This window comes from Delphinus delphis, chromosome 4 (assembly GCF_949987515.2).
Source record: "Delphinus delphis chromosome 4, mDelDel1.2, whole genome shotgun sequence".
Taxonomy (NCBI): domain Eukaryota; kingdom Metazoa; phylum Chordata; class Mammalia; order Artiodactyla; family Delphinidae; genus Delphinus; species Delphinus delphis.
In genome coordinates this window covers 136,465,277-136,490,154 of record NC_082686.1, presented here as the reverse complement: position 1 = coordinate 136,490,154, position 24,878 = coordinate 136,465,277, and the positions used below count along the sequence as shown (strand labels likewise).

At 39.8% G+C, this 24,878-nt stretch overlaps 1 protein-coding gene and 1 pseudogene across 1 annotated transcript in view; one reads left to right on the top strand and one right to left on the bottom strand.

Moving 5' to 3' along the window:
• Positions 1–21,627, bottom strand: part of KCNH8 (potassium voltage-gated channel subfamily H member 8) — a 385,437-nt gene extending 363,810 nt beyond the window's left edge. Inside the window, exon 1 of the mRNA XM_060010106.1 lies at positions 21,508–21,627. Coding sequence (XP_059866089.1) covers positions 21,508–21,583 — 76 coding nt within the window. The 5' untranslated portion in view covers positions 21,584–21,627. The remainder of the gene's footprint in view (positions 1–21,507) is intronic.
• On the top strand, positions 5,391–5,766 carry LOC132424334 (large ribosomal subunit protein eL31 pseudogene; annotated as a pseudogene).
• Positions 21,628–24,878: the final 3,251 nt, after the last annotated feature.

Genomic DNA, 24,878 nt, shown 5'->3' with positions numbered 1-24,878 from the left:
GGTACTTTTAACTTGCCAAAATGAAAATTAAAAAATGATTCTTCTTCCCCTCCATTGTGTCCACCTTCAGGGATGGCTACTAAAGGCCATTTCTGCTTCAGAGGGCAAAAAACGAGATTCTAACCTAAGAGAACAGTGGTGCCCAACGGAACATGCAAAACATCCAGTATAAGGCTTAGAACTCAACCAATAATCAAGGGTGTTAGTATCTAATTGAAAAAGAATTCATAGAATATTCTTAGAGAACAATTTCTACCAAGGTACCAAGGTAGACACGGCCTCTCATGAGAAATCTGGAAGACTCAGAATCATGTTTTAAACCTTAATAGGTCTTCTGTTTTTTATTGGGTCTTCATTATGTTTTCATTTTTCTGCTTTTGCTTAACCTCAACTTTACATTGTCCACAATGTATTTTCTTAGAAAATACTTAAAAGTTATAATTTTAGTCACCGTTGTCCAAGCAAATCTCACAACTTCTAAGATACTTACTATTTTAAACATAAACATCATTTTCCATGGAATAAGAGTCTGGGTAGAAATGACATTTCCCGTGGAATAAAAGTCTACATAGAAAAGACACGTTAGAGTCTCAAAGTCAAATATTCTCTCAATTTCACTTATTCACCTACAGAATGAACATGACACTGGATAAAAAGCATGGGTTCTAACCAGCTATGTGACCCTGGACAAGTCATGTTGCCTTTCTAAACCTCATTTTCCTTATCTTCAGATAAGAAGCTGAAACAGGATAATTCTTCAGGTCTCTTTTAGTGATTTACCAGAGAAGGCCTTCTGAATCTACTTGACAGTAAAAACAGAGTGAAATATTAGAGGACAAGAGGTAAACAAATATTTCACCCCCAACTCAGCAGCACACATTTTCTGAGAAAATCCTAATAATAGGAAACAAGTCCAGAGGAAGTACTGACATCATGATTTGAATTTTTATCATTTTAGGTAGCATTATTTGTAAACAAGCTAATGTAGCTAACTTGATCCTAAACTCCCACACAGCTGCTGAAAGTATATTATTAGTTGAGGAAATTGTCTAAGGTGAGGTCTGTACTGTATGAGAACGTGTACTTGAATTCAAATGTAAATATAAATAGCTCACAGGATTTTTTTTTCCCCTCTGAAATGTCAGAGAGGGTATTAGGAGAACCAATTTACAATCAGCCTTTATGTTTAATTGGATAAACATATGATCCACAGAAAAATCAAGACAATAAACCAACTTTAATATTAGAAGTGATCAAAGATGATAATACAGTATTTCCAGAAGAAACATACTAGAAAGTGTGGCAGAATTAGTCTTTATGTTCTCATGGAGTTTACAGAAAATATTATTATAAAGTGGCATCTCAACTATTTAGAGTCACTTGAAGTATTCATTGCCATTATAAAATAAAAGAAGGAGTACAGAAAAAGGTGTGTGATAAAATAACAAAAGTTATTCTGTATGTGTTTCAAATCATGAACTTCTTCAAGTTCATATATTTTTAGCTAAATGTGAAGAGAGTATTTCTAAATTACTATATTTAGAACAAGCTAATCCATTACAAAATGGATGGACTCTGAAAGTATTTATCCCAGTGTGGGGATGTCCTTTAAAACTCATGACACTTCATCTGGGGTAAGGAGGCCAGATTCACCATCAGAAAAAAGAAGGAGAAGGAGAAGGAGAAGGAGAAGAAGAAGGAGAAGAGAAGAAGAAAGCACATTCTCATGAATAAGCTGGTCAAAGACTCTATAAAATAAAACATAAAATGATTGGTGTCTAATTCAAAGGGGACATTAGCATATTACTTTCTTTTGCAATTCTTTTCACTAACAGAAACAAAACGATTATAGATAGACTCAAAAATTCCTTTTCTTAAAGAAAACAGGCATAAAATTCTTACTATATAGAAGTCAAAATAATTCAAATGTTATATGTTTCTCCATTGTAAGTCTCCAGACTTTATTATTGGAAATAGCACTCATATTCATCACCTAGGCTGGACATCACCTCCTTGAGGACAGTGAATATTTTTATTAATTACATTCTAAAACATGTAGTAGATATCAGGCAGATTGAATAAGGAACATGCTTTAAGACACAATGGGAAAATCAACTCATGAAAGCATGAAAATTCAGTTTTGATTTAGTTCTGAAGGTTGAGAACATAAAAAAAATCAATATTCCTTAAAAGAGTGAAGGAGATCCCAATTAGGGCTTTTCAAGTACATCCTTGACTAGTGACTGTCTTGCCTGATTTCACCCAAGGTATTTTTCCATTTCCCTAAAAGTAGAGGGGGTCCTGAGATTTATGAACTTGCCAGGAGAACTGCAGAAACTTAATTCTTAATGTCTGTAGAATCCTTTGGAGGCACTTTTAATATGATTTTTGAGGAAATCACCATATTTTTTTGTTTAAAAAGTTACTCTGTTCAACTGTATTTGAAAATATACAGAAAAAAATCCTTAAAATACCGTTGCCTTCTAAAGCCTAGTACCAAGATCAGAGGCAAAGATGTCAAACACCACTGAGCTGAGGGAAGAAACCACGAGATGCAGCCTGGAGGGGAGGCCACGGAAGAGGAAGGAGGAAACATTATCTGCCTCAGGGTATCTACCCTTCATCTTTTCCTTTCTCTCTTTATTTTTTTAGGCACAGAAGAGAGAAGAGAGAGAATGAGATGATGTGAGGGTGGTGGTAGGGATATTGCGGGGAAGGAATCACAGTGGTAACGGGAGGCAAAAAAGGAATGTGGGTCTAATACACAGGAGCTAGATACTAGCGCAGATAAAGCAGAAACTAACACATCACTGTAAAGCAATTATACTCCAATAAAGATGTTAAAAAAAAAAGATCAATAACGTTGTCTGTGGGAACTTCGGGAGGTCAAACCTCATAAACAGTTGCTGAGAATTTGTGCACACTTAAGTCCTGGGGAAGCAAAGAGAATTATTTTCTTTGAGGATGAATTGCAATATATAGAATATGCAGTGGTCAAGAGAATCATAGTCATATGTATAATTCCTTCCTTCTTAGGTGAATTCATTTAAATATTGGTCTAAATGTTCTATCCTTTTCTCACGAATTATCCACTGTAAATAGCTCAGATTAATGACTCAGTGTGTCCTTCTGCCGTGATACCTACGTCCACACAGTTTGTGCCTTTCTCACCTGCTCCCTCTTCTCTAAATGCTTTATCTCTATGAGCCTCATCTGCGCACGAACACAGCAAAGTTACCTGTGAGCTATTCTTCTAGATTTCAAAACCCATTTCAGCGTCTCACTTTACAGAAGCCATCAAAAGCCTTCCTCACTCTGGGTTCATGAGATATTTCTCATTTTTCTCTGTAAACTTGGCTATGGAAGCACTTCCTTGCCCACTTCAAAAAGTGTCACAGATACTAATTTAAAAGTATACATGCAATCGTTTAAGTGAATTTAGTGATCAGAGGAGATCTGTTATTCACAGCATCTTACTCCTGATAGGCTCATTTATTTATAGATTCAAGCTACCGAATATCTATGTGAAAACTGAAGAAGAACTGAAGGAAAGCCATGTATCTTTGCCATTTGCATCCACCCTCAACAAATGACAACTTGAAAAATACGTTGCTAGGAGGGATCATTCATTTTTCCCTGAATCTTAGTTTCTAACCCTCTAGTCACTGAAAAATAAGCAACCTTATAGAAATGAAAGAATAAGAGCAGAAAATATGAGCTGCATCCTCCAAAGGACCTAATTTAACCTAGAAAACTCTAAGCCAGTGAAAAAGTCTCTCAGAAAGCAAAAAAAAAAAAAAAAAAAACAAGTTTTCTTAAAACTTATGTTTATTTATATGACGAATTGTTCCAAAAAATAAATTATTCATGTGGCTCACAGAAATATATACAATTTATAAAAACAAATAAATGAGGACATTAGAACAAGTAAGACTAATAAAAAGGCTATGTGGCTGGGAATAGTATCTTTCCTTAAAATACATGCCACAGGGACTCGTACTCTTGCTAAAAAGACGTTGAACATTCAGCTTTGAGCATTCTTAAGCCAGTTCACGGAAAAAAACACAAGCCATTTCACATTTCCAAAATCTCTTCCCCATCTAACTCTCTGGTATTGGAAAATGTTGTAAATTCTTTAAGCCTGAGAAACGATTACATTATATAAGATATTATACTTTGGGAGCAATTAACATTTAATTGAAGTGATACTAAATTATAAATAGTTTGTGTGTGTGTGTGTGTGTGTGTATCTATATGAATGTACATGTTGGGATAGAGTTTGGGGAACTGTTAAAGAAGGGAAACAAAGAAATAGGAGGTTACAAGCACAGCAGATGCACCTTACCTAGCCCCAAAAGCTTCCTCATGCTTCTTTGTGATTCCACCCTTCTCCATCCCCTCCCACTCCTACGCAAACACTGACTGGCCAGAAGCATTTTAAAATTCAATAGTGTAACATTGTTCTATAGATAACTCTAGGCTTGTGGCACTCAAGTTATCTCCAGCATCAATAGTCATGACCCCTCACATAACAAGAAACCATTTTGGGTATTAATTCTAACAAGGGAAGTAAATTCCTGGACAATCCACTAACTACTGTTTATAAAACACTGCCACTTTATAACTTTCTGAATTGAGTTTCCCAAATGGTGTGTTCTTAAAAAGCACAAAAGTGGTTTATATCTCAAAGTGAAGTCAACCATAACCATTAAGATCTTAATCCTAATAAACTGAATGCCTTACAATTTAGCTCCAATTTTTTTGTCTTTTTGGTACGCGGGCCTCTCACTGTTGTGGCCTCTCCCATTGCGGAGCACAGGCTCTGGACACGCAGGCTCAGCGGCCATGCCTTACGGGCCCAGCCGCCCTGCGGCATGTGGGATCTTCCTGGACCGGGGCACGAACCCGTGTCCCCTGCATCGGCATGTGGACTCTCAACCACTGCGCCACCAGGGAAGCCCCAATTTTTTGTCTTTTTAATTAAACCCAGACTGCTTAGTCAAAACAAAACGTGTAAATTCCAGTTTCACTACCTGTAAAGTGTGTGGCTTTTGGCAATTTATTCAGCCTTCCTGGGTTTCAATTTCTCCATCCACGAAGTAGGAATAAAAACATCTAGCCTGCAGTATTGCAGAGATTAAATAAACTAATATAGGTGAAAATACCAAACATAGCATTGAGTTCATGGTTACTCACTAAATGTCAATTCTCCTCCCTTTTTCTTCTTTCAAAGGAAAATCAGAGTAAAGTTGAAGGAAGAACATGGGTTTTGCAATTGAAGGATGAGAATAAGAGTCCGTCCCTTTCATGTACCAGTTTGAGACAAAATATGAGGCTCTCTAGGGTCCTCTGCGTCCTCTTCTCTAAAATAGGGACAATAGCCCGTCAGGATGGCTCCAGCAAAGAAGCGCAGCGAGAAGAAGAGGGCCGGTCCGCCGTCAAGGAGGTGGTGACCAGAGAATACACTGTCAACATTCACAAGCGCATCCCTGGAGTGCCTTTCAAGAAGCGTGCCCCTCGGGCGCTCAAAGAAATCCAGAAGTTTGCCAGGAAGGAAATGGGAACTCCAGATGTACGCGTTGACACCGGGTTCAACAAACCTGCTGCGCCAAAGGAATAAGGAATGTCCCATACCGTATCCGTGTGCGGTTGTCCAGAAAACGTAATGAAGATGAAGATTCACCAAACAAGCTCTATACGCTGCTTACCTATGTACCTGCCACCACTTTCAAAAATCTACAGACAGTTAATGTGGATGGGAACTAACTACTGATTGTTCAGTAAAGTTATAGAACGGCAAAAAATAAATAATAAATAAATGACAATAAAAATATTTAGGAATAATCACAGGCCAAGAGCGACCCAAGTCACTTCCATTCAAGGTATCTGGTATAACAAAATTAAAGAGATAGCAAATAGTGTTATATAAACACATGAAAATTTATTTGAATACTTATATTAACAATTACAAATGGGGGATAAAATTTTCCCCAACTTCATCAATCTACTTCAGAAGACAGTATCAAAAGTAAATTGTGTAAAAAGTCTAACTTAAAGAAATTTGTACTTGGAGACCTAAGGAGGTCAAAAAGCAGTATTTCAAAGAGCTGTGAATATCTTGTTATGAGGTGGGCATAACATAGGATGACTTGAGGATTCCTTTGAAAGTGAAAATAGGTATCAAAGAATAAAATTGTATAATTATTAAAGTATTTACTTTTTTATTTTTGACTAGTTCTACTATACCAGTGAACCTATAACCTTTCTTTCTTCCAAAACTATTTTGAAACATAGCATTATTTCTATGAGATAGTATCTATATATTACCAGAAAATAAGCACCAAAGCACAATGATTTTTCATTATATTTTCACATATTTGTCATGTATTTAGCCATATTTGTCTATTACACCAAGTTGCTGGTATTATTCTAAACAATATCTCTTTTGTATCTATATATTATTTAAATTTTTTCCGTAAAATTGCCTGTAATTTTCCTCAACAATGTATTTTATGGTAAATAAATTTGAAATTGTGGGCATCTTCAATTAACTCTTTGCTATAGACCATGAAAAGTTTTCATTGAAAAGATACTCTGTAGTTGCTGAAATACCTTGTAGACATGACAAATTCTGCTATACAGAGGATATTCTCAATTCTATTTGTCCCCCAAATTTTGCTACATTGACAATATCTCAATTCTATATGTTGAAAAGTGTAAATATTTCAGTTCAAATACCTCATTGGTCCTCTCATTTTTCTTTATTCAGAGTAATTACCTTCAAAAATTTCTATAATATAAAAAATTTGTCATAAAAGGTATCTCTATAATTCTTTTCAGTGTTTTGTCAAATGTAGGTGCTGCAAAATCACAGATCTTTTCAACTGCATTCAGTTTCAGTACTGATAAATGTATCCAATTAAATATAGAAGCTTCATCAAAAAAGTCTTCCAAGTTGAAATATTTCAAAGGAAAATTCTTAAATCTAGCGCTTAGTTTGAGCTCTTATTGTTTAATTTTTCCCCTTGCTTGTCTAGTGATACATTTCAATGTATTCTTGTCTTACAGTTTGGTTTACAATCCTCGCTATCCACTAAAATGAAGTTTTTGATACTCTGTTTATTAAATACTCTGATTAAATATTTTCAAGTGATTTCAAATAAAATGAAAAGAAAATATAAAAGCTTCATTCAGAAAAGAATAATAACTGTCAGACACTTAGATTGCTTACAAAGCATTCATTCAAAGGCTCAGACACTTTAAAATTATGACTGATGACAGTAAAAAGAAAAACCATGTATTGCCATGCCAAATGTTTTTTCTGTATTTAACAAACATCATGTAGTGTAACTACTGTAACTAATTCTTCATATATAAACATACTTGGTAACTTTGACCATTACAGCCTCTACAGTGATTGACAAAACGCACCATTTTGGGGGCACAAAAATGTACTATGCATTCACTACATCCAAGTCCAAGCACATTTCTGTTTTTGCTTTTTTTTTTTTTTTTTTTGCGGTACGCGGGCCTCTCACTGCTATGGCCTCTTCCGCTGCGCAGCACAGGCTCCGGATGCGCAGGCTCAACAGCCATGGCTCACAGGCCCAGCCGCTCCGCGGCATATGGGATCTTCCCGGACCAGGGCATGAACCCGTGTCCCCTGCATCGGCAGGCGGACTCTCAACCACTGCGCCACCAGGGAAGCCCCCAAGCACATTTCTTCCTTCTCCATACATTGTTTAATTTAATAAATATTGTCTTTACTATGACACTGTGCTCTACCAAAACCTACATTTGTCTTCTCATCACAAAACAAGTAACTTTATTTTTAATGATCCATTTAACTGAATTTACAATAACATTTAAAATAATATATGATTTACCTTCTATAAAACAAACTTTGGAAAGCTTTACTTATATCCATAAATTTGATGCAAAAACTCAAGTATTATTAACTGATTTTCCATAGAAAACCCTGACGGTATTAATAGTTATGAAGCTCTTCTACTATTGAATCAATACATTAACTACTGTTGCTTCCTTTTTTTCTACATGTATAAGAAAACTCAAAATCAAAACTGAATAAAATTTTCAACAATAAAATAGAACTACTGACACATGCAAAAAACTTACTTAATTGCAAAAGCATTATGACAAGTGAAAGAAGACGGACACCTCCACCTTCCCCACCCCCCCACCCCCCCGACACACACAAAAAATGCTACATACTGTATGATTTCATTAACCTTACAACCTAGAAAAGGCAAAACCACAGAGATGGAAAACAGATTAGTTGTCCTAGGGACTGGAAGGGCGGGGGAGGGTACTGACCTTGGGGAGAGCGGGGAGAGATACGGTTCCAAATCTTGATTGTGGTGGTGGTTTTATGACTGTACATATTTTGCAAAATTCATCGAATTATACACTTGTAAGGGGTGATTTTACTGCATGTAAATTATACCGTTATAAACCTCACCAATGTAATAAATAACGATAATTTATTAAAATAAGAAAAATTTGGCACAAATTCTAAACCCAATGACTCTACAGTATAAGTGGCACAGATATGGATCTGTGGTCCCCAACAAAAATCCAATAATACACACATGCAAAAAGAAGAAAAAAATGACTATTACACACACACATTCTAAAATTCTAAATAAAACATTAACAAGTAAAATTCTAAGTGAAATACTAAGTAAAACATTAACAAGTAAAACCCAGTAACACGTCCAAGAAACCTTTAATGAAAGAATGCAAAGAGAGTTTATATTATAAAATCTGTCAAAAGAATCTATCATATTAATTAATTCAACAAGAAACATAGAATTATTTGAATAGATGATGAAAAGAATTGATAAAATTGCTTAATAAAATAGGAATACATGACAAAATCTCTTAATAATAAAATATTTATTTCTCAAACTAAAAACCAGAAAAATTCTTATTAGAAAAACGCTAAAATAATTCCCATTAAAGTCAGGAACAAGAGGATATTCTTTATCATCACCATTTTTATAGTATTTATAATACTAGCCAAAACAACTAGACAATAGAAAAAAAAATTAAGGGGAGAGGGACTTCCCTGGTGGTGCAGTGGTTAAGAATCTGCCTGCCAATGAAGGGGGCACTGGTTCGAGCCCTGGTCCGGGAAGATCCCACACGCCACAGAGCAACTAAGCCCATGCACCACAACTACTGAGCCTGTGCTCTAGAGCCCGCGAACCACAACTACTGAGCCACGTGCCACAACTACTGAAGCCCGTGTGCCTAGAGCCCGTGCTCCACAACAAGAGAAGCCACCACAATGAGAAGCCCGCGCAGCACAACCAAGAGTAGCCCCCGCTCACGGCAACTAGAGAAAGCCTGCGCACAGTAACAAAGATCCAATGCAGCCCCAAAAAAAAAATTAATAAAAAAAAACTAAGGGGACAAAAAGTAAGACTTGTGAAAATTGGAAACAAGAAAACAAACTTTTCATTATTTGACGGCAATATTGTTTGTTACCTTGAAACCTCAAAAAAAATTGCAAAATTATTACAAAGAATAATAGAAACTCAGCAAGCTGGCTGGTTAGAAAAACAATAAAATTTAAGAATCAATAGCCTTCAAATAAATAAACATGACTGAATTAGAAAAACTAAACGATGGAAGAAAAGAATCCATTTTACATAACCGTTACAAAGATGAAATTACTAGGAATCAAATAAAGCAGAAATGTGCAAGAGCTTTATTGAGAATCCCAAAAAAGATGTGAAAGAAATACGTGGCAAATTTTTGGATATGAATTTTCAACATTATAAAAATGTCATTTTCCTCCAGGAGATTCCATTAAAAATATCATCGGGGTTTTTTTCCACTAGATAATCTGATTCTTAAGTTCCTGTGGATTTCCAAATAAGTATGATTAGCCAAGTAAAATTCTGGGGGGAAAAATAGAATGGATTGAGACTTTTGATGCACATCATAAAACTTCTATAATTAAAACTGTGGAACTACACATAAAGAAAAAAATAGATGAATGTAATAGGATAGCAAGTCAAAATATAGAAAGAATTACATATAGAAATATGGAATATGATAAACCAGATGTTTCAAATCAGTGTAGAAAAGATGAATTATTGAAAAATATTGTTAGAAAATTGGATAGGAATCTAGGAAGGAAAAATTTGATCCCTACGTTGTTCTCAATAGATTAAATGACTTACTAATAGAGGAGAAAAAATTAATATACAAAATGAAACTATGGTAGAACACATAGGATGTATTTTTTAAATAATTTCAGAATAGAAAATACCTCTCTAAGTATGACACAAAACACAGAAATCATAAGAGGAAAATTGATTAATTCACTTACATAAAAATAAAAAATCCCACCAAAATTGGAGAAAACATATACATTAACACCACCAGTAAAGTATTCATTTTGTTATTCTGTAAAGAGCTCATAGATGTCAAAAAAAGAATGCCAACAATTTAATTAATAAAGGGCAATGAATATGAACAAATAATGCCCAGGAAAGGAAATTCAAATAGAACTTAAATATATTAAATAATGCTCAACTTCACTTACAGTAAAGAAAATGTATGTTAAAAATTATAATAGGAAGCCACTTGTTATCTATTAGTTCAAAAGCAATTCAAGAGATGGAAAAAAAGAACGAATACACTGAAATGCTAGGCAAATATTAGCTATTATTACTATCTTTCAAATAATTTTATAACGTTTATTCAAATCAAAAGTTACAATACAAAACAAAAGCTCCAGTCCCAAGACATTCATTCTCCTTCACAATTAATGGAATCACAGCAGAAACATTTATTTCTGTGTCGAGATAAAAAAATATGCCCCATTTAATCTTCTACATGATTCTCTCCATTGGAGGAATAGCCAGAATATCACACTTAAGGACAAGTCACTTCCTGTCAAAGTGGGTACTTGACAGTTTGATAACATCTGAACTTCTTACATGGATCATTTTTTCTAGACAATCAAAATATGGAAAGACTGAAAAGCACTCTGGTCTCAGTTCCCTCTAGTTCAATAACTAGAGTAAGAAACTGGTTGGACTCACAGGTACAATAAGGAAATCTGTCCAAAAGACTTATTAGAACAAAAAAGAAAAACATGAAAAAAGAAAAGAGCTTTAAACTAGATTTGAGAGTTGGAGAGCTAGGTACCCTTATTTCTGACTGTAAGTTCATTGCAGAGTAAAGGTAAATGATTGCTGTTAAAAGTGCCTGACACTGGAGAATATATTTCTCCCAATAAAAGCAGACTCAAAAGAGGTAGAAGAATTTCCTCTGTAAAACACTAACAGGTAAAAATACAAAATGATGTCACTATAACAGCCATGAGAATTAGAATATCTTCTATGGAAAGATTAGCCTGACAACAAAAATATCACAAGGAAGTTCTAAAGTCAGCAAATTCTAAGCACCAAAATCTCAAAGAAAATGGGTTTCTTTATTTTTTTAAAAAATGGACGGTAGATTTTCTTTGATGAGCAAAACTGCTTTGCACAGTAAGTGCACTTAGTAGTTCCAGATATAAGTCTTAAATACCAATCTAAACACATTCTTAAGTGACGAGTACTTAAAGCATAGTATATCAAAAGAGAAAAAAAAAAAAGCAGCATATGAACTAGAAAGGGCTAAAATCTTTAAAGCAGAAATCCCTTTTTGCAAGAGTTAGAAACGAGAAATGATATCACAGATTGCCCCAGTCTGTTTATACTTACTATTAAAAAACCACATTTTAGAGGCAGTGTGATATAGTAGCAAAATCACAGGCTATAGTAGAAAAATCACAGGCTACTGTGATAACATTAGAAAAGTTCTGAGCTTGAGTCCTGTCATCTGGAACAGAAAGGGGACTGCCTGCCTTCTTGCTGTGTTGGGTTGTGTAGGAACAGATAAAGCACCAGCACAGCACACAGCATGCAGGCAGACATGCCCTGAATGGTAGTCACTATTATCATTAGAGTTTTATAAAATAAATTAGTACTTCAACCATGTGAAAATGAGGGGCTAGAAGCCAGTCTAGAATTATGTCTCAAAACTAAATTTAACCACATAGTACTGTATAAAAGGAGTACCAGTTACTACTGAAGGGAAATAAAGACAATTAATATACAGACCTGGACTTTAAGAAATATGAAATTCTTCTACCCCAAAAAACATTTATTGAGCAAAGACTTTCTTCCAAGTATAAGTCCAAGTGAGGAAGACTTGAAGGAGTTGATGGCTGAGTGTTGAAATCCGAAAGCAGATCATTAGAGCACACAGAGGAGCTGACTGGAGGGATGGGATGGGCAAGGTAACATGGCAGCAGAGAGGAAATGTCACCTGGCTCTACTTGGAGCCTCACAGAAAGAGTTTGGACAGAAGGGGACCTTCAGGATGGGTACCATGCAGAGGCCCAGGATGAGCAAGCGGGGTGTTTGGGGTGAGTATGTCTGCAGCCTCAGGAGGCAGTGGCTGGAAAAGATGCTGCCAAATCATCTTGGGGTTAGATGACCCAAAGGGCTTTGGACATCCTCCAAGAGGTAGCAGGGAACCGGTGGGTAGTTACATGATTAAATGATGATAGCGCTTTTAAGGAAAATCACTCTGGGGACAATGCAGACTGAAGGGGGCGCAAGCGGGTCGGATAAGAGCTTATGGCCACGGGAGTCTAGACAGAGTAAGGTTGCAATTGTGTCGCTAAGAAACAGGATCCAAACTAAAGTAAAAGCAAGGAAGAGGGAGATGAGAAGCCAAACTAGGGCATTTCTAAGTGAAATCTCAAAGACCAGATAACCAATCTGACGCATGCGCAGTCGAGGCCGACTCAGATTTCTAGCCTGAAGAAATGGGTGGGTGGTGATGCCAATTATGAGGCCAGAGAAGAAATAGGCTTCATGGGCTAGAAAAGATTATTAGTTCATTTGGGGACATGTGAATTTTGAAGGGCTTGAGGGAGATGGATAGTTGTACTAACAGCTAAAAAGGAAAGCAAAATTTATCTTCCAGGGAATTTATAAGCCAAGAACTACGTTTGACTGTTTAAATTATTGAGAAAACTCTTCAACCACTTCAGTTGCTAAGTATGAACTATAACACAGGTAAAGTTGAAGTCTCATCATTTTTGTTTGTAGGCTCTGCTAAACCAAAATGGATTTAAAAACTTAGTGTTTAGACTGTATCAGCAAATATGTATGGCCCGGGTGAACGGACTATCTCTGCAGATGTTGCAGTTCTGTACCTCTGTCTGTTGGCATTTCTCCAGTGGCTTCACGGGGATGGAATTCTAGCACACCCTCAATTCTTTTTCTTCTCCACAGGCGTCATTCTACAGTACAACACAGGGGTGAGCAGCCCTGGAGGAGAACAGCACTCACCTTGTGGTCAGAAATCAATCTTTCCCTTTCCTAAGAGAAAGTTAGCTTCCTAGGCAGAGCTGACATCCATGAGCAAATGAAGAACACGCAATTCCGCTGCGTAATAGGGGACCCTTGTTCAAGTGTAAAGCCTTTATTAGGACAGATAGTAAGAAGTGTCTTGGTGATTTGGTATGCACACCTGGAAACACTGCAAGAGGTAATACTTCTACATGTATAACTGAATCACTTTGCTGTACACCTGAAACTAAATAGCATTGTTAGGGCTTCCCTGGTGGCGCAGTGGTTGAGAGTCCACCTGCCGATGCAGGGGGCACGGGTTCGCGCCCCGGTCCGGGAAGATCCCACGTGCCGCGAGCGGCTGGGCCCGTGAGCCATGGCCGCTGAGCCTGCGCGCCCGGAGCCTGTGCTCTGCAGCGGGAGAGGCCACAACAGTGAGAGGCCCGCGTACCGCACAAAAAGAAAAAAAAAAAATAGCATTTTTAATTAGCTATATTCCAATATAAAATAAATGTTTTAAGAAAATAGTTAATTAAAAGCATCTAGACATAGGGGCCAGATACACACACACACACAGTACAATAATATCTTGCTTTTTCAGTGGCAAGACCAAGCCAATGTAGCTGTTTCCCATTGAGACCCATGGGCTTGAGGGACTCTCAGCTTTGTCCAGAGAGCCCAAGCTGAAATTCAGACACTCATATTGTAAACCTTAATGGGTAGAAGCTGAAAAAATGGTAAAAACTCTTGTGAAAGCTGCAAGTAATTTCTAGCTAGAAAGAATGAACACTTTAGGAGGGAAGGGGGAAGGGGCAATATAGGGGTCGGGGATTAAGAGGTACAACTATTAGGTATAAAATAAGCTACAAGGATATCTTGTCCAACATGGGGAATACAGCCAATATTTTATAATAACTATAAATGGAATACGACCTTTAAAATTTGTGAATCACTCTATTGTACACCTGTAACATATAATATTGTATGTCACCTATACTTCAATTAAAAAAAAGAAAAAAAGAAAAAGAAATATCTTCAGTTTCAAGGTTGACATTTCTCCCATATCATGCATCAGCCTGTGCAACATGGGAAGGTTGAGAGCTTTCACACCAGGCATACAGGACAACACATTTCTCTTACCGAGACATGGGTGTACCACCTCCGATGGCTTATTATGACAAAGCACCCTGGTTTCAAAGATGTTCCTCGTCTGGCCTTATTGACTTTCCATTGTCCTGCTGCCTCTACGTTGCCCCCTTCACGTCTTCTAAGATACTTGGTATTCTCCTTAAAGGCCCCCCTTTCCAGCTCAATGACACGTGCTGCACAAATTGACCAAGTAAATGGAATACTGTTTTTTGCCCTTATCATATATGAGCCAATCATTCCCACCCAGAAGTCATTTACTATATGACTCCCGCCAGCTCATTCCCCCCCACAAGGAAATTATTCCTCCCTCATCTAAATGTACAGAGTCCTTCACCCTGAACAGTCGCATCCGCTTCCAACCCATGTGATGGTGATTTGTGCATACATTTATTGTCCTCTTTGAGAGAAGGACAAGCAGGATTTATCCCAAAGATCCTAGCATAATGGCTTTGTATATAGTCAGCATGGATTAAATAGCATGGAAGAAATGTTTGATTGTTTGACTAAAGCAAAGATTTCCTAAGAGAGACTGTGCCCTCCCAGAGTGTGTTGGATCTGGTCTACAGGCAACACCAAATGCCAGAGCCTAGAAAAAATTGTGGGTATAACTTCCATTCTTAACATGTTAGCTATCTATCTTCCTCTATATGATGATGTCAAAACAAAATTATCTGGGGGGCTTCCCTGGTGGCGCAGTGGTTGAGAGCCCGCCTGCTGATGCAGGGGACACGGGTTCGTGCCCCGGTCCGGGAATATCCCACATGCCGCGGAGCGGCTGGGCCCGTGGGCCATGGCCGCTGAGCCTGCGCGTCTGGAGACTGTGCTCCGCAACGGGAGAGGCCACAACAGTGAGAGGCCCGCGTACCACACACACACAAAAAAAATTATCTGGTATTTTTAAAGACTACATAATAAAATTTTTCTTCTTATTTGTATATCTCACTCATCCAAAGAAATGCATTTCTGGTAAATACCTAAATCCAAATTATTGTAAATCAAACACTCTGTTCATTGCAGGGAAGTTTTGAGAACCCATGCAATAAGTCCTTTTTAAGATAAAGAATTCATCTCCAAAGTCAAAAGAATGAAAATAAATAATTCCCTTTCCTCATCCCTCTTCTCTATTCTCTCCTCCCTCTCCCTCTCTTGTTCTTTCTTTTTTTCTATTTTTTTAGTAAACTTGGAATATAGTTTACATAAAGAAAGTTATTTAATTTAACTCAGTCAACCTCAATACAAGAGTGCTTAATGGGGAGTTTCTTAAAATCTGAAACATGGTTAGAAGCATAAGAAAAAGATGGAAAACATACTGTTTCAAAACAGTCCACATACGAAGCCAGTAACAGAACTGGTTAATAAAGTGGAAGCAGCTCAGTCACCTTAGAATACAAGGACCTGTCTTGCGTCCTTTGCAGATGCCACATTTGTGGTTCACCCGCCAGTGCAGATTAAGATACCCGTACACAGACCAACAGACCCCATGTAACCTTCCTTATCTGGAAAGAGGAAGCACCCTGTCAAGAGACTGGGATTAATATTCTGAAAATATCCCTATGTCGCCCACGTTACTTGTAGATCAGAGAATGAAGAACCTGATTAACACAGCTGACTAACGTGGCTAGGCTAGGTTGACTCATATGCCATCACCAAATATAAAGAAACACCCTCCCACCAGTGAGTTGGGCCTTACATTCACCAAGACTGCAGATGCAAGCTCAGCAGAGTTTACGTGCGTACAGAATTACATAGAGCATGCTCAATAAATCTGCTTCACAGAAGAACAGACGTGAGAACGTTAGGCTTCGTATAATAGCACAGCAATGGGACAGCACCGGTAGCAGATCGAATTCTAAACTGGCTCCCGAGATTCCTAACCCCTTGTGTAAACACTCCATCTAGTCCCTTTCCCTTGAGTTTGGACAGGTCATATGATTTTAGAAGGGATTTTACAGATGTAATTAAGATCCATAATCGGTCAACTTTGAGTCAAAAGGGAGACTATTCTGGGTAGGCCTGACCAAGGTGAGCTTCTAAACGACAGGCATTCCTGCTGTTCTTTTTTTATTCTTTTTTTCAATTTTTATTGGAGTACAGTTGATTTACAATGTTGTGTTAGTTTTAGGTGTACAGCAAAGTGAGTCAGTTATACATATACATATGTATATGTATAACTTTTTTAATATTCTTTTCCCATACAGGCCATTACAGGGTATTGAGTAGAATTCCCTGTGGTATACAGTAGGTCCTTATTGCTTACCTATTTTATATATAGTAGTGTGTCAATCCCAATCTCTCAGTTTATCCCTCCTCTCCCCTTTACCCCAGTCACCATAAGTTTGTTTTCTACATCTGTGAGTCTATTTCTGTTTTGTACAGAAGTTCATTTGTACCCTTTTTGCAGATTCCACATATAAGCGATATCATACTATATTTGTCCTTCTCTGTCTGACTGACTTCACTTAGTATGATCATCTCTCGGTCCACCCATGTTGCTGCAAACGGCATTACTTCATTCCTTTTTATGGCTGAGTCATTGTGAAGAAGTAAGCTGTTCTGTTGTAATAGGGCCTGGGGAAGAGGCCATGTGTCAGGAGGCGGAAGGAAGCCTCCAGTTGCTGAGAAAAACCACAAGGAACTAAATTCTGCCAGCAGCCACGAGAGCTCGGAGGGGGCCTCGAGCCTCAGCTGACAACTTGGTTTCAGCCTTGTAGTCTCCGGAAGCCCTGAGCACAGGACCCAGCTGGTCGTTGCCTGGATGTCTGGCCTACGGAAAATGTGAGATGATAAGCCACTGAATGCGTGGTAATTCACTACCCGGAAATAGAAAACTGACGTGGGAACTGTCTCTCTAAACATACAGAATGGGAATAAGAGACCACTCGTGGCATGCAAAAAATACCAACGAGTCTTTACGAACTCCCATTTGTGGGGAGATATCTATGGAGTGCTAGGTATTTCTTTGAATGTTTTCATGTAACAGCCTTTTACAGACAGACCCATACACAATGGAGCTCAATCTTTTTTATTGGCTAAATGCCTCTGATGATATTCTTCTAACTACAGCCCAGCAAAGACTTAGGAAGTTCCCACTGTCCCCTTCCTTATTGTGTCCCTTTGCTACAGCATTGGGTACATTACCCTTCTCTCTATGCTTCTGAAGTTAAGAGATCTATGTACCTTGATGAAAGTATAAAGGGGAAAAGAAACTCCATTGAGTTTCCTCTGGAAAGGAAGCGTTTCAATTTAACAAATTTCCTTGGACCATTTTGAACAGGAGTACATAAAACATATGCAAATACAAAATGAATGTCTAAACCACCATTATTTCTGAATACTTTCAATGGAATCTCCTTGATAGAGTCTACTGGGCTACAAACTTCCTTTAGAGCTTAGATCTTGTCTCACTAACCCCAAAGAGAAAGAATTGTTCTGGCCAAATTTTGATGTGACTGGAAAATGTAGGCTAATGCACCATTTTGTTGGAAAATGGACACTTCCCTTTGAAAGTTTTATATCCTCAAAGAAATGTGTTTTTCTCAAATGGTACTCTGTGGCAAATACTTGTACTGAAAAACTATTTTTTAAAATATGTACTTATGTGTTCTGTTATTATCATTTCCCTTTGTCCAGATTAATATTAATGTACTTAAAGCAAAAGCCTACGCAGAAGAGATTTTTTTAAGTACATTAAATGTGTAAAAAAAAAAAGAACGATGTAAAAATAAACTATATACATGTCATAATGTTAATATTGTGTGTGTGTGTGTGTGTGTGTTTAAGTGTTTCAAGTGAGAAGTATGGATATATGCAATGAGTCAAAGAATTTCATTGGAGTTACTTTTTTCCCCTAAATGGGCTACACATATTCAATATTGGCAAGCTTCTTAGTTTTTCTAAGTCTCATTTACATTCAGTTAAACATAAATCAGGAGAACATATTTCAAGAGTAAATATATGTCAGGGTAGTTTATGTGAAAAGATTTATATTTTCCAATAGTTTTTAAAAATTATATTGAATATGAGAAAAAAGTTTCAATTAATGGTCCACTATTGACTTTCAATCCTGACCAACAGCTCACTTCTTAAATATTAAAAAGAAAAAATATCCTATTACGTTCAATAATAAAGTGTCACTAGGTGATAAAATATATTATTAACTTATTTTTTGTTGCCCTGTGATGATAATAACTCAACTGATAAATCAGTAAGATTATGTTATAGGCTTTTCTTGTCATATATTTAATTTTTCCTGGGAGAAATTTTACATGATGTTTTAAGATTTATTATTTTCCATTACAATATTAAATCAATAAAGATAATAATAATATTTCATGGTGGTTAAGTTAGCAAGGTGGTTTTCTAGGGTTATTGTTTGCTCTCTTAGTTTTTCAATGATATTTTCCAAAATAAAACAAAATAAGAAACTAACATGACTGTAAAATATACCTAACAAGGCAGAAAATGTACCAAGTAAACACATTACATTTTGAGTATAATAACATTAGGCACTCTCCAGTATAATTTTTATTTGGGCGAGTGGCAATTTTGCTAATTTAAAACTTTCAAATGGTTTTATCTTGCACAAGAAAATAAATGACTGCTATAAGAAAAATCAAGAGAAAGAAGGATGATCATAGGAAAAGAGTTTCAGGGATAGTAATTATACTTAATAAGTGTCAACACATACAAGATAGAAAAAGATAAACTAAATATTTAGCAGGCAAACTGATATGCCATGATGTTAGCAAAATTTGTGGCTTAAATTTGCTTCATGTATTTTTTTAAGTTTCAGATTATTCAAGTCATCTTGCAATTCAAATGAAAAGCAAATAAGAGGATACAGTCCTCTTTCCTTGAGTGGGGTTTATTGGGATGAGGGGTATCTTTAAAAGTTCTCAACAAAATTTTGCTAAAGTAAATCTTTATGTCACTCATTACTTTGAAATTTGCTTCACTTATTTTCAGATTGATTTCATACAAAGTGGTTCCCTCCAGGAATCCCACAGACCCTTGGAGAACAGACCAAGCATGCTCTCCAACAGTTTTAGTTTTACTAATATTCTAAATGCTGGTTATGTGATGATGGTCTTCCCAAACAACAATTTAAAACGTCTAACCTTCTATTTTATTCACATTAATGTGTAGTTAAAATAGAAAAAGAGCTATTCACTAGTACACCATTCCTTCTCTACATGCCTTCTGTCTATCAAATATTATAGTGAAAGAGGCATAAGTGTCCTCACACAGATGATTCAAAGCCCCTCTCATTAGCAACTGGTACTTAAATATATCCCTGCAGTAATTCCCAGGGCTATGCTGGGAACACACTACGTTCCATTCAACTTTAAATAACAATGAGATAAGCAACTACCACTTACCAGTTAGCTCATTTTCAATACATGCACTTGTGATCAATATTGAAAGTCTTTTGGGTTTAAATTTGCAACTTCTAGAACAAACATCCACTAGAAATTGATCAGTTCCTAAGGTAACAAATAGTAGTAACCACAGTCATGCATGAAGATAGCAGTGGTGATTTTGTGTAGTGGTTGGGTGGTGGGTATGATGTCACTGGCAGGGATTTGAAATTTTATTATATTTTTCTATTATTATCTAAGGAAGACAGATAAATAATAGCATTGCACTTCACTCATACTGTCTGACACATCTAGATCATAAAAGGGGAAGGAAAGGCTCACCACCTACCCTGAGTAGTCTAGAGGTTGAAAATAAAAATTGAATAAAATCCAGTAAATAGTTCATTTCTCCCTCATATAAACTTTTCCAACTACTCCTGAAGCGCGAGAGTCCAGGATTTACTTCCCATTGTAGTAAGACTGTGTATCCAGATGACTGGAGTGAAAATAGAGTTAGATGTGCTCTCTCACATCAGCTCCAAGAAATATGCCATCATCCTAAAAAACAATGATGCCTGAATCACTACTAGCCTTTAGAACAAATGAGTTTCTACAAGTCTTGTGTAACAGGCAGAAAAGGAAAGATAGCACGCAGAAGCAACATAAGCTAGGAGGAAGGTGTGGATATTCATAGTGAAACCAATTGATAGCTTTTGCTGGGGGTGAAAGTACAGACTCCTCATTACAGGGGAAACCAACCGGTCAAGAAGAGGGGAGTTTGAGAAGCCTGGGAATGAACGGGGACCTGGCCGTGGTCCTGAAAGAGAACAACTTGCAGACGTTTCCCAACAGTCTCCAAGAATCCACACACCATATCTTTGCTTTTAAACAGAAGCTTAAACAAGCTAAGCGTCCAATAATATTCACCCTCAAAAAAATTATGTTGAAACTTCCTCTTATGATCAGATCAACCTTTATAACGCCCGGCTTCTCCTTCTCCAACAGTCTCTCCTCGAGTGTTAGGATAATTTCAGATTGAAAGGTATGCTACCTTTCAATGCCTGAGAAGCAGGAATCGGGATTCTGACAAACTCATAACGTTTAGAATTCTACGGGAAGCTTACACTTGGCAATCTTGATTCTAGTTGCATTTCTTAAACTCAGATGGGATCATGCCTATCCAAAAGACCTCACAGAATGAGGCTCCATAGACGAAGAACATTCTAAACTCTCCCTATAATTTACGGAGCCTTGAAACTCTAGAAGGACAGATTGGCAATTCACCAATATGGACAATTTTCATTTTCACTTCATAAAATTAATAAAAACCGAGGAATTACGGGTCCCACAGTGAACACGGGTGTCGGTCTTTCTTCAGGTTCTTTTTTCCAGACTTTACAAACCTAAGAGTCAAGGGGGCCAACTACACCGAAGTGTTAATACTACACCGAACCACGAGAGGAAGAAAATTCTCCGCACAAAAGACACCTCGGTAGGAACATAAGGAAACAAAATCCACTGGTGCAAAAAGGAGGGTGGGAACGAAAGTAATTTATAGGAGAAAAATCATTCAAAAAAAAAAAAACCCATACAACTCATCGAAGTGCAAGACTTACGTGTTCCGTCAAAACGGGTGGCGATGGTGTCGAGGAAGGTGTTCTGGGGCGCCAGTAATCCTTTCATAACCGGCATTTTTCCAGCGTGGTGTGAAATTCTCCATCAAACTTTGTCCAGAAGGATGGTTCGAGAGGAAAGTGCCAAGAAGGGAGAAGGGGAGCGTGATGACGGCAGGGGAGGGGGGCCCGGCGCAGTGATGGGGCCGCTCGAGAGAAGGGGGAGGATGGAAGGAGCGAAGGAGCTGGTTCCAGCCGCCGCGGCTCCGGCAGGAGCAGCCCAGAGAGTGCTCGCGGAGCCCGCCCCGCACCTCCAGGCTCAGCCGGGCGCAGGCTCCCTCTCCCGCCCCCTCCACCTCCGCCAGCTCCGAGAACCCCCACCGTCCCTCCGCGGGCGGCAGAGCCCGCCAGGAGCCGCCACGCAGCCCGCCCGCCCGGGAAGAACCCGCGGTGGCCCGGGGCGCCGCAACCTGACCTCAGGCGCTGGGGTCGCGGAGGGCGGCGCTCGAGGCTGGGCGAGGCTCGGAGTCGCGGAGCCTGCCCATCTCCCAGGGGCGCCGGGAAACGCGAGCAAGCACGACTCCCACCCCCCGGGAGCCGCTGAACAAAGACCCCTTTGTTCCCGCTCTGTCCCTCTCCCGGGGAGACCAGAGTCCCGTGGGTGTGGTATTGGAGAAGGGGAGGAGACAGGTCGGGCAGGTACCCGGCCGCCCAGAACTTGGGAGCGGGGACGTCCCCCTGCGGTGTCCGCGAGAGCTGAGGTAGCCAGGCGTCCCCGGGGGAGGTGGCCCCCTTCCGGCGCAGCTGCCTAGGCGAAGTGCCCGCGACCCGAGCAAGGCAGCCTGGAGTGAGTTGCAAGGCCCCCTCCCCAGTCCCCTGGGTCTTTCAACCGGGAAACTGATGCAAAGCGCCGGGGTCTTCCCACCTTCCCATCCTGGGCTCCGGAAGGGGTGTTTCAGTCCCCCTCCCCAAATTACCATTAGTCTCCCCAAGCCATTCTAAACTAAAAGAATATAACAAAATAATAGCTTTTTATAGGGATAATAAATGGTTTCCCACTCTGTGGTGAAATGTGAACAAAACCTTTCTAGAAAAGTTTGCTGTTGCTATTGGTTTGAAAAATACAATGTCAAGTACAACCCGTAAGGCTGCTTCATAAATATAGTTGCAGCACAAAAGAGCCTCGCCTGCCCTTCATCTCCTTCCCCGACCAGCACCTCCAGGTAGAAAGCCTGGCGAGTCCCCGGCACGGCCAGCATCTGGGAAAACGAAAGTGGTCCCTCCCGGTCCCGCCCCCCTTGCTGGCGCGGGGACTCCCTCCCGGGAAAGCCTTGCCCAAGCCCGGGGAGCAGCGCCGCTGGGAGTGCAGGACCCCCGGAGCCGGGAATCTACAGAAAACCTGGAAGGGAAGAGGATGTAGGAGGAAAGTTGAGAGCCCGGGGTGGAAAAACAAACGTCGGCCCAGGTGCCAGTGCACCCGGAAGGAGAGAAGGGGGTGAAGCGAACAGGTGAGAGAGCCGCAGCCAGGGCAGCCGGGTCCGCGCCGCCGGGAAGCTCGGGCGCCTGGCGGGAGGCGAGAGCGCCCGCCCCTCACTACTGCGGGGAAGGAGGCTCCTTGTTTGGATTCTCCCGGCTGGTGGGGCTTCTGGGGGACCCTGAGGGTGTCGTCACGGCAGCCCAGGGCTCCCGAAGAGCGGGGGGTGTCGAGGGGGAGGGACACATCTCTCTCTCCCCGCCCCCGGTCCCCCTTCCTCGTGATGCACTTCCTGCGGCCGAGGATTCCCTTTGTGTTGAAATTCAAGAAGATCCGGCCGCAGCGCGCAGCCAGCTGGGCGGGGGAGCGCCCGGCAGGGGAGGGGATTCCTGAGTGGGCGGCGCGGTGCTACAGAGGCTGGCAGGGGGTGTGGGGTCTCCGGGCCCGTGGCACTCAGCGCCTGGCCCCCGGACACCCCGACCTCTCCCCCATCCTTCTGTCCGGAGTCGGCAGCGCTTGGCAGAAACCGAGCTCACGCGGGTGGTGTCCCCCCAGCGGCGCACCCAGCCAACTGCGGGTGGCTCCGTGGGTCCCCGCTCCAGCAGAGCGGGGGAGAGAAAGATGAGGGAGTCCCTGCTGTTTGGGCGTTGCATCGGGTTCTAGAAAACCCAGACTGCTGCTGTCAGTTTAAAAGCCAGAAAAACGCCTCCTTTGAAGTGGCTTGAAGTTCATATGAAATATATGAAGTGTAAACCACGTCTCCGGTTCATAAAATTTGCGCTTTAGGGGTGTGTGTGTGTGTGTGTAAAAGCTGTTTTGTCGTGGGCTTGAGCTATATTGCCAAATGCATGAAATCACTTGCAAGAAAGGAGAGACAGGAGGAGCTTAAGAATGGCAACCCCAAAGAAAACTTAGGTTTTATGGCAAAAGACAGTAGCTGTCATAGTCTCTCCTCCAGCACATACTGTCAGGCATGACAAGACTCCTGCCCTAAATGCATGTTCAAGGCCGGGATCCTCTTGGATCCTATTGGTATGTAATAAGTGGATCTCTTACATGCTTTCCCCACCAAGAACAAATCTTTCTTAATGAAGAGTCATCAGCACTCAGGTCGTTGGGTCCAAGCCAACTCTAAGGTCTGGCCCAATCAAGGACCTAAAGCTCTTCCTAAGTGTGTGACGTGGGTGAGGCCAAACTGTGACGTTAAAACATGCCCTTGATGAGAGGTTAAGCACACCAAGTCCCCTTAAACATACTTCAGCACCTTGAAATCAAAGAGGCTCAAGAAAGAGGCACAATGAGAAGTGGGAATTTCATTATCTGTCCCAAATCTCATTTCCTTTCCTTAAAGGAAATGTTCCCACTGTCCTCAGTAATTGGCAAAAAGAAACCCAGCTCATTTCATGGAATACCCTTCCATCCTGTAGAAACATGACCTTTCTCTACGACCCCAGTAAGGCAACACTATGAGAACACAGGATAACCACACAATCCACTAAACCCAAGGCCCCTTTGAAGAGACTCGTGTTCACAGAAGAGATCATTCTTTGACTCTGACATGTAAGAGAAGACACAAAATCCCTAAACTCAAACCAAGGTACTCAATATTATGTACTATAGATGGCCTCTCTAGGTAAAACCAATCTAGGCAAATGTCACTGATTTACCATGTAACAAACCACCCTAAAACCCACAATAATAATATTTTGTTTTGCTCTTAGATCTGCCGTTTGGGCAGGGCTCACTGGGACAGCTCATTTCTGAGTCACTTCCAATATGGCTCACTGACACAGGTGGTAATTTGGTGCTGACAGTCAGCTGGGAATTCAACCAGGGCTGGGGCTTTGGGGCTTCAGTTCTTCTTCATATGAACCTCTCCAGGCTTCCTTTGGGCATGGTG